This window comes from Hoplias malabaricus, chromosome 5 (genome assembly GCF_029633855.1).
Source record: "Hoplias malabaricus isolate fHopMal1 chromosome 5, fHopMal1.hap1, whole genome shotgun sequence".
Lineage (NCBI taxonomy): Eukaryota > Metazoa > Chordata > Actinopteri > Characiformes > Erythrinidae > Hoplias > Hoplias malabaricus.
In genome coordinates, this window is record NC_089804.1 from 50,204,950 (window position 1) to 50,215,472 (window position 10,523).

General features: G+C 39.3%; 1 protein-coding gene across 2 annotated transcripts; it reads left to right on the forward strand.

Moving 5' to 3' along the window:
- The first annotated feature begins 89 nt into the window (after window positions 1-89).
- On the forward strand, window positions 90-10,093 carry pcmtd2a (protein-L-isoaspartate (D-aspartate) O-methyltransferase domain containing 2a). 2 transcript variants are annotated; one of them, XR_010802669.1, is made up of 7 exons: window positions 90-392; window positions 1,966-2,280; window positions 3,481-3,583; window positions 3,708-3,879; window positions 4,110-4,233; window positions 5,237-5,749; window positions 6,141-10,093. XR_010802669.1 is itself a non-coding variant. In XM_066671917.1 (6 exons), exons 2-6 carry the CDS (start codon window positions 1,974-1,976, stop codon window positions 5,665-5,667), a joined length of 1,137 nt encoding a protein of 378 aa, XP_066528014.1. In that variant the 5' UTR covers window positions 90-392; window positions 1,966-1,973; the 3' UTR covers window positions 5,668-10,093. The 2 variants fall into 2 exon arrangements, 1 of the variants encoding a protein (XP_066528014.1); XM_066671917.1 differs by having other exon boundaries at window positions 5,237-10,093.
- The last annotated feature ends 430 nt before the right edge of the window (window positions 10,094-10,523 follow it).

Here is a 10,523-nt window from a genome sequence, read left to right on the forward strand (position 1 = left end):
CGGTTGAAAGCCTACTTCTCTTATCATTCAAACAATATAAATACCGAATACGGATTATTTTAGGGGCTGAAATGTGGGGGAGACCTTCTCTGTGTCGTGTAGTTGACCAGAGGGAACCCGGAGTTTGGCGCTGGTATGACGCAGGCGATCAGCTGATCAGTGTTTACATCGCGCTCTGAGAGACTGGATGTGGAAGGAGGCAGAAAGAGAGCCGAGACGGAAGAGGAAAGAGAAGAGATGGAGGAGATAAACAGCGTTAAATCCACTCAGAAAACCGTCTCCGTGCGCTGAGTCACGGCGAGGTGCTTCTTTGTTTTGTGGCGGAGGTTGAGTTTAGCTGAGAGCGCCTCTGCGCCCTTTATTTACCGCCACAGAAACTGGGTGCATCTGAGGTGAGGAAACAAAATAACAACAGCACAGACCACATCGCCATATGTCGCTCTTTATCAGACACAAAGCGTTTTGTCTGGGTTGGATATAAAAAGCCTGAGAGGTAATGCGCCTGTGTGGAAAGGGTCGTTTTCATGTTGTTCTGGGTGCTATTGTTCTTTAGACTTTTTTTCTGAGTCTGTGGCGCAGCTACAGCTGCAGTGTGTGTGTGTATGTGTGTGTGTGATTGGCGGCGCAGGTTCTGAGTCTCCGGGGAAGTTTAGACTGTTTCATTTCTGCGCTGCGGCGCCACCTGCCGTCGCCTCTCCGCCACTGCGCTCTTCACTGTTGAGAACCTGAGGACGATGAAAGGCTGATTTCTGTTTTTCCTCATTGTGGCAGTGCTGCCGAACTGCATACTGACGTCACTGAGCCTGTTTATGAAAAGCTGCACTGTTTTATAAAGATGAATGTACACTGCCTGGAAAATAAAATTCACACTCAATTATTCTACACTCATTGTCTGTTCTCTCAGCTCCACTGACCATACAGGTGCACTTTGCAGTTCTACAATTACAAACTGCAGTCTGTCCTTTGCTCTCTTAAAATAGGCCCCTTCCATCCAGTTCCTCAGTGGTCAGGACCCCCACAGGGCCACCGCAGGTCAGGTATTATTTGGTTGGGGGATCGTTCTCAGGACTGTAGTGACACTGATGTTGTGGTGGTGGTGTGTGTGGATTGGATTTAAACACTATGCCCACACTGTCCACTCTGTTAGACACAGTTACTGATCCACTCATACCAGCAAAAGAGAGTAAATGAGCGTATAGAACTGCAAAGTGCCACATATGGTGAGTATATGACAAGCCTTTAATCAAAATATTAACTGAGAGCAAATTTGCTTATTCTTACTATTATTTCCACTTGAAGTCAGTTTTCTCTTTAAAATATAATAATATATATTTTATTATAGATTCATATTATATGTAACATGTTTTACATTTTGCTTAGGCTACTTTTTTGCTACAGAGGACATAATTGATTACATTTAATGTAAAATGGATGACCCTGTGGCATAGCAACATGCCACTTCTGTTCAGTCATGTTACCCATTACTGAAATGCAGTTTGTAATAAATAGTTAAAAATATATTTTAAATATACAGAATATAAATCAAATGAATGCATTATAATAAAATATATGGAATTATTATTCCCTGTAGAAAGCTCATGTACATTTTCAGACAGTGGCACAAACATCAGTAATTAAAAAAAAAGGAATTGCCAAGTGGTAGTAGTGTTTACAGCTAGAGGTGTGTTATGATTTAAAGCAAATATACATATGTTATTAATACGCCAGGTGATAGAGCTGACTACATAATGCGTGCTTCAGTTTTGAATTCTGTGATGGTGTAATGTTTTAGCAAAAAAGACCAGTCAGTGCCTGTGATGTACAGTAGTTTTACTTTTGTTTATACACTGAATGCCACATGTCCCATAATCATATTATCTTCTATGGATCAGTTCTGAGTTCTGTTAGTCATTGCTTGTAACATTATGATTTCATTATGACATGTTGTACATATGTCTTCCACAGTAAATACAATGGGTGGCGCGGTGAGTGCTGGGGAAGACAATGATGAGTTGATTGACAACTTGAAGGAGGCCCAGTACATTCGTACGGAGCTGGTGGAGTGTGCTTTCCGAGCTATTGACAGAGCTGACTACTACTTAGAGGAGTTCAGAGACAGCGCCTACAAGGACTTGGCCTGGAGACATGGCAACATTCACCTTTCTGCTCCCTGTATCTACTCTGAGGTGATGGAGGCCTTGGACCTGCAGCCTGGATTGTCCTTTCTCAATCTGGGAAGTGGGACAGGCTACCTCAGTACCATGGTGGGCCTCATACTAGGTAAGAGTCATTGATACATGCATGGAATAAAAATGTTATCAACACAGCAGTGATCTCCAAGATGAAAATATTAGTGCTCAACTAAACTATTGATACAGACTCTTGATAAAGCATTAAAGGCTAAGCACCACTTAATGGACCTCCGTGAATATTTCACATTATTGTAGTTACTGACAGATATAAGTATGAATTAAAATGAAAATAGCAGCTTAATTTGCTTTAAAACTGACAATTTTATTAAATTGACGGAAAAACCCGAGCTCGCTACGGAAATTCTTGAACGCAACCGTGACGTCACTGGTGGACAACAGCTGAACAACGCCGCGGTAAAACACCGCTATGACTGACTGTTATGACAGTATCTAGCTAAATAACCAACATTATTCATGACAATAGCCTAGCAATAAGCTAAACTCAAATGTAGAGGTACCGTTATTCTTGTAAATGTGATCGAAGTCGAACTCGAATTCATCCGACACTATAAACCTCCGTAATGCAGCTACGTAGCCGAGTATAATCTGAGCCACCGAGTTTAGCGAGTCAAGCTAACGTTAACTAACACCAACTAAAACAGGCGAAGTGAGTGTCCTTACCCTGTTTACCTCCATGTTACAGAGGCTCTTCAACACCTTTCGTTGGGGTCCTTACATGCCCATATTGTTGGAAAAGCGCCAGTGAAATGAGCTACAGATAACGGAGTGAGCGGATGGTCCTTTCCAAAGTGCCCGTTTAAAGTGGACAGATTTAGTCCATTTTCTGGATATTTTGGGATCTTTGGGCCATTTGTTCACAGATGTCCCACTGTACATTGAATTATTGCAGCCAAAAACAACACACCTTTTCATCATTTTGCATTAAATTAAGTGCAACTTCTAGAGTTGTTGTCCACCGTCCAACAGTCTTTTAAACCTTATTCCTTGAATTAGTAAGAAATAACATGTTTTCTGACTATCAATAAACACAAGTTAGGAACTCAAATTCCACTGTATTTATTTGTTTGACACTTTCATATCGCTGGTGCTTAGCCTTTAATACCAATATTCAGTCAGGTTTGCTGTAGTCGGATTAACCGACATAATATGACAAAGCTACTGAAAGCAACATACTTTAAAGGTAGATACCCGATGATTAGAAGTAAATGACATTTTCTTCAAGTAATATATTTTGTATTTTCATTGATTCCACCGATCTGTGTTTTAGGGCCATTTGGTGTGAATCATGGTGTTGAACTCCATGGTGATGTCATTGATTATGCTTATCAGAAGCTGGACTGTTTCATCAAGACGAGTGAAAGCTTTGACAGGTCTCAGAGTCTTGTACTTTGTTATGGTTTAGGTTTAAAAAAATATATAACAAGGATAATGCAAGTGATATCATTTTTCAGTCATAATTAAAGCCTCAGGGTCCCATCATGTTTTATGCATCAGGTTTGAGTTCTGTGAGCCATCGTTTGTGATGGGGAACTGTCTGGAGATCGCCCCTGAGAGCAGGCAGTATGACAGGGTGTACTGTGGAGCAGGGGTTCAGAGGGAGCATGAAGATTACATGAAAAACCTGCTGAAAGTTGGTGGCATCCTGGTGCTACCTTTAGAGGAAAAGGTGAGAATCTACAGATCTCAGAATCTCAGATGCAGAATATTTAAGAAAATTATTCACAGATTGTTTAAAATCCCAGACTAATTTTACTGCTAATTCTATCCGTTTACCACTAGTTGTTCATAATCTGTGCACTCTGTTTAACATATTCCAAACAGTTTTACATAGATTTGCTATGCTCTTACAGAAATAAAAATAAATTACACAAAATAGTATTTTGTTTTTCTCCTCAGCTGACTAAAATTACCCGGACAGGATACAACTCATGGGAGACAAAGAAGATAATTGCAGTGTCCTTTGCCCCACTTGTACTTCCTAAACACAGAGAAAATGGAAAACCCAGAGCAGTATCTCTACGTATGTAGGCTTCACTGCTAGTTTTCATTCATGTATTCATCACATCTATACACTGCATAATGGAGTTTGCTGGTCACATGCTGGTGCCACATGACAACAGTTATTTTTTATGACGTCATATAAAATTCAAATTGCTTTTATATATATATCATTGCTGTGCAAAGAAAAGGAAAAAAACATTCTTCAAAGTTTCAGTGGAACATTAAATTGAAGTCAATGGAAGATTTTCTGTTGGTCCATGGAAGGCTCAGACAATGAATGATTTACAGTAAATGAATGAATAAATGAATGAAGGTTAGTTTATTCATCATGGAAGTCTGAGCTGCTGTGTTCAGTTGATTTTATAAACTAAAAAAATCAAGAAAAATGGAGGTACGTCTTTATTTGGGCAGCAATGATATGTAAACCTTGTAAAATCTCCTAGAAAGTATTTGAAGTTAAGTTAATATGGGAGTAGGGCGGCACGGTGGTGCAGCAGGTAGTGTCGCAGTCACACAGCTCCAGGGACCTGGAGGTTGTGGGTTCGATTCCCGCTCCGGGTGACCGTCTGTGAGAAGTGTGGTGTGTTCTCCCCATGTCGGCATGGGTTTCCTCCGGGTGCTCCGGTTTCCTCCCACAGTCCAAAAACACACGTTGGTAGGTGGATTGGCGACTCAAAAGTGACCGTAGGTGTGAGTGAGAGTGAATGTGTGTGTTGCCCTGTGAAGCACTGGCGCCCCCTCCAGGGTGTATTCCCGCCTTGAGCCCAATGATTCCAGGTAGGCTCTGGACCCACCGCGACCCTGAACTGGATAAGCGCTTACAGACAATGAATGAATTAATAGTATTGGAGTACATTCGCACTGAAGTGCACTCGCCATGTTATTTCTGTGACAAATTTCTGTAATCTCTAACCTCTATTATAAAAAAACTCAATTTCAAGCAGTAAATTAGTGTATTTGAACTCACCTCCTGCTGATCCTATGTAGACCCTTTGACTGATGCTGTGTTTTGTGTTGTACAGCTACCATGTTTGAAGTGCGAAGTCTCCAGGACTTGGCTCGCATCTCCATCAGGCAGACCCTGAAGAAATCTGTGACTGGGTTGTGGCCACTGCCCCGGAGAGTGGGCTCCAAAGGAAGGTCTCGTCCGAAACCGAGACGAGAACATCGCGATTCCACGCTGCTGACCAACCGCTACGTGTTCATGAGTCGCCTGATCCCTGGACCTATGGATGACAACAACAACCAGTCGGGAACAGATGACGAAGAGGAGGACTGCAGAGGGGTGTGTGAACGTGAGGAAGATGAAGCAGAAGAAGATGAAGATGGTAAGAGGAAGGAGGGAAGGGTTCTGCTAATTGAAGCTCCAGTCAACGTCCTGAGGGAGAAGATCCTCAGCCTGCCTCTTCCAGAGCCCCTCAAGATGTACCTTCTATATTACAGAGAGAAGTAGAACTTTACAGACTCCCTGCAGGTACCCAATGCCCCATCTGTTCAACTTCGGCCTTGTCATCGGGGAGGCACTGAAATCCGTGGTTAGTATTAAGAAATAAGAAATAATAATTTGCCTACGCACACAAACAGACTCTATAATTATGATATGTAGGGCCTATTTGGATTTGTTGTTGATATGACAGCAAAATCCCTTACTATATATTTTTTAACTTGTGTGAACAGTTCTAGGCATGTGAATAACAGAATTGGTCCAAAATCATATGCAATAAAATCTAGGTATAAGGCCTGTGATAACCATGACAAATAACTGCCAGAAATATAATCAAGGCTATCAGTTTGGGTTTGTTTTTTTGTTATTTTTAAGAAAATTAAGTGGCCAAATTAGCTGTTTTGCTCATTTAAATTAGCTGAATTGCCTTATAATTGTTCATATTTAATAGCTCACAACTGATGATAGACAGCCCTCTCCAGGGTGTATTTCTGCCTTGTACCCAGTGATTCCGGGTAAGCTGTGGACGGACCGCAACCCAGATTTGGATGAAGCAGTTACAGAAGGTGAATGAATGAATGAATGTAAGAAAGAAACAGCTTGAGCTCAGATAAACAATCATTACTCACCACAACCCACTAAAGTTATTAAAGCACCGGGTCAGAAGCTCTGTCTTATGACTCTTGCTTGCAGCCTTGCAACCTTGTTTGAACATGGCCACAAGGTGCGTGAGGCTGTAGGCTGGATCTGGTTTCTTTTCACGAGTGGCACCCATGAGCACTTTATGTACCCTTATCCCATGTATATTCGTATTCCACTTCAACCTCATGACATTTAACACGAGTCAGTTAAAGAAGAAGTTATCTAACAAAGCTGTTATTTCAGATATGTTTTAAGACAAATCTCAACAGCCAAAAACTCTTTACCATACCTTAAATACTGTAATAGTTTCATGTACATCAGTATCAGAAATCTAACTGTAGGAGATCAAAAACAAACCAGTCCACACAAAATAACTGTACAGTATCCCTTTACAGTAGTTTTGATAATAAATCTACTACCCAGAGTACTGTTAAGACAGTTCCTGGACTACCAACCCTTATGTATTTTGACATGGAATTGCCATGGAATTAAAAAAACATCACAGGTGACTCAGTCCTACATGTCAAGAACCGCCTCATCAATATCTCATGCTCAGTCTATATATTCACGTCTCTCTCTGCCTGCTGATGTTAAATGTAGTCTCCTAGGTTGCTAGTCAGGTAAGAGTACACCACATACACTTTGTGGCTTGGTTTTGATTTTGTCAGCTCCTAGCTGAGACACAGCCTTCAGTGGATTGCTGTACTCTTTTATTTCAGTAGAGGTAATACTCAGAAAACGATGGCTACTAACCTGCAGGATCACAAATATCGTTATGTGGAACCTTTTGGCTTTGTGTGTTTCTCTTGTGTAATTCGTCTTTATCTCAACTTTTAGAGACTGAAACATTTTGAAGAAAAGAAAAAAAAAAAAGTAGGGAAAAGCAGAAAAAAATGTACATTATAGGTGGAATGTGTGAAAAGTAAAATTATTAGGTTATTTTGTGTGATAAACAAACGTTTTGTGCTTTGGAAAAAAATATATATAAATGAAAAAAAAAAGATATTTGCCTAATTGTGTTGAAGTGAAGAAATGCTAAGAGAAATGGGAGTGTTAGCCTCCATTTTGAAATCACTGTTTGGCCTTTTCACTTTGAATCTTGGTTTTGAAAGCGACTTTGAGACACATTGTCGAGTTGTTGAGTTTTGTACTAAGTGTCTGTTGCCGTGTGCTGTGTTGAATGCTACAGGACACACAAATGTAATGAATTGCTACGGGATCGGTTGTATTAAAAAAAAACACAAGGACTGCCAGGAATCACTTTCTCTGGGGCATTATCCAAGTGTGAACATTTTATAACACTGCCTGGATTTTCAGTGTTTGCTGCATACAAAAGTGATGATTAAATGTAGGTAGTTTTTTGCTTTATTAGTTACTTGTGATTTGATGTGGTGCACCATTAGACATTTCCCCGAATGATGTGAAAACACAAAAACCCATATATGGAAACGTCAGAACATTTTCTAAAATGCAAGAAAAATAAAGACTGTGTGATTTATGAATTCTCTTGAACTTTTCTATAACTGACAAAAACACAAAGAATTTTTGTAAATTACAACAAACTTAGAATTTGATGCCTGCAACACATTTCAGAAGTTTGGGACAGACTGAGAAATGTATGCATAGAATATTCCTGTTACAGGTACATTAGTAACAGGCGAAGATATAATGATTGTGTATAAAAGGAGCATCTAACAAAGGCTCAGTCGTTGTAAGCAAAGAGAGGATTGTCAAACTAAGAAAGAACATTTTTTCAGTTCAAAATTGTGAAAAAAGTGTTTAGCCATAATTCACATTCTATAATGGAAAAGATTCAGGAAATCCAGCAAAAACACTGTTGAATGTAGGAGACCTTCGATCCCTCAGACAACACCATCATGGGAATGTGACAGACAACCACACGGGCTCCGGAATACTCTGGAAAACTGTTGTAACTTAACACAGCCCACTGCTGAATCTAGAAATACAACTTGAAACCCTGTACACAAGGAGAAAGCGATGGGCCCAAGCTCTTCTTGGATTGCCCAAAAAAACCCCACTGGAAATGTGCTCTTGTCAAAGGAATGTGTTTCAGCTTGTTTCCAGGAATAGACTCTTACAGTGGAAGGTGTGAAAGCTAACATCTCTCATGGTTTGCGGGTGCATCAGTTCCCACAGTATGGGTCAGTTGCTTATGTGTGAAGTTTACAGTTGATATGGTGGTGTACACTGGGGTTTTAAAGAGACACGTGCTGCCATCTTTTTCTGGGATGCCCATAGTTATTTCACCAAGACATCATTCATGCACCTGTTACAACAGCCTGGCGTTGATGAAAGATTAAGGCTTTCCTGCATTAAAGGACCTCCCTTCAATTGAAAATGTATGGTGCATCATAAAGAAGAATCAGACAACAATCGGACACTTTATAACTATTGAGCAACTCAAGTCTTGTATCAAGCAACAATGAGCAAAACAATTTGTATCCTCAGTTCCCAAATAATCGAAAAGCATAATTAAAAGGTAAGGTAATGTAACATTGAGGGAAACGCCTCCGTCCCAACATTTTTGGAGTGTGATTCAGGCATCAATTTCTAGTTGTTTCAGTGATAACACTGGAAAAAGTTCTTTGTAATTTTGTCAGTTAAATAAATGTTTAAGTGAATTAACAAACAGCAGATTCTTGTTTTTATTGTATTTTACATGACATCCCAACATTTCCAGAATGGAGTCTGTATTCTGTAAAACTTTAAATCAGAACGCTACAGAACACCTCCCTTAGCCTTCCATGACAAGTAAAAAACATCTAGAAAGACTTCCTATACAAAATGTAAGTTTTCATAACAGCTGCTTTAGTAAATGTTACCCCAAAAAGTGCTTTGACAAGAACAGATTCTTGTTGAAATGTCTTTTTACATTAGAGATCAAAAATCACTATTCATCCTAGTTTAAAATTGTCCTAACATTAATATAAGGGATGTAGGTAAAGCATATTTTATTTTTTTTATAGACTATACTGTATCACATAAAAAACTTTGAATTTTGAAGATGAGCCAGGATTGAAATTACAGATGAGCCTAACCAGTTGGGTTAGACTGAACCCTAGTCTCACATCGCCAGACACAGGTGCCTTCCACCACTTAATGTGGCCAAGAACCATCTACTACACGGTAAGGACCAATCACAAGTCTGCTATTTTGGCATAAAAAGTGTTGCCATAAAAGAGGCGATTCACTTCGGACTAATACCTGTACAAAACAATAAACGGAAGTGTGTGACTCTGTAAACTTGTGGGCTGAGTGTCTATGGCTGACAAGTTCGGGGTGTGTTTTCATCAACAGGAGTTGGGGCACTTGTACAAATTCATTCAATGTTACATGCTAATGTTTATTGTAAACTTCCTTGATAATATGGCCAACTAGAGTCCAGATTTAATTCCCACCTAGAGTCTCTGAAAGAGCACTGGGGACAAAGTAACATCTAAAAAAAACCCCACTACAGTTACTGAACTTTGACATAGACAGCAGTAATAGCAATATCAAAGAGAAATTTCCGAAATGAGCGATGGCCTATTGAAAATAAAGCATGCTACAATTCCTACTATTTTTTTGAAAACTTGAACCACCATGAATTTTTTAATTGGATCAACACTCTTTCAATTTTCACATTTAAGTTTTTATATGGCGATACAGAATATTTCTAAATAGTGAAATATATCATCTACATCCCTTCTGTTCGTTAGGCTAACTGTAAGTTGTAAAGAAGTGACTTAGTAGACGTTTATGTAAATTCATGGCAGTTGTCATGCAGCATTGTGCCTGATGTCCTACAGTAAAATGTTAACAAAACATTTAAATACTGGGTTTCACAGGTAGCAAAGTCTGGAGTGCCAAATATAGCCTTGATTTAGCAGTTTCTAAAATGTGTCCTCATTGTCAGAATGTTAGAAGAATGTAAAAAGTGCTTTTACAGGTCAGTGTTGAAGATTATTTACATCCACACCTATTGTTTACGGAACTCAAAGTTTTAACTGGTCACAGCAAACTGGCTAGTTATAGTCTTTTTAAGCTTGAACTGCATTATAATTAAGTGTAAATATAAATTTCAGTAGTGTCACAGTACCATGGAAACATGGCAGTAAGCATGTGTGTGTATTATATATATATATATATATATAAATAAAAAGGGCCCACATCACAAAAAACACAGGTATTATGTAACCAATACACATGAAATCTTAGTTGTA

What these genes read in the sequence shown, in the direction of transcription:
- pcmtd2a (XM_066671917.1), top strand. Translation starts at nt 1,974, where the DNA reads ATGGGTGGCGCGGTGAGTGCTGGGGAAGACAATGATGAGTTGATTGAC. An exon ending in ACGAGTGAAAGCTTTGACAG is followed by an intron (nt 3,584 to 3,707) that starts GTCTCAGAGTCT and finishes TTTATGCATCAG; the next exon opens with GTTTGAGTTCTGTGAGCCAT. An exon ending in TGCTACCTTTAGAGGAAAAG is followed by an intron (nt 3,880 to 4,109) that starts GTGAGAATCTAC and finishes TTTTCTCCTCAG; the next exon opens with CTGACTAAAATTACCCGGAC.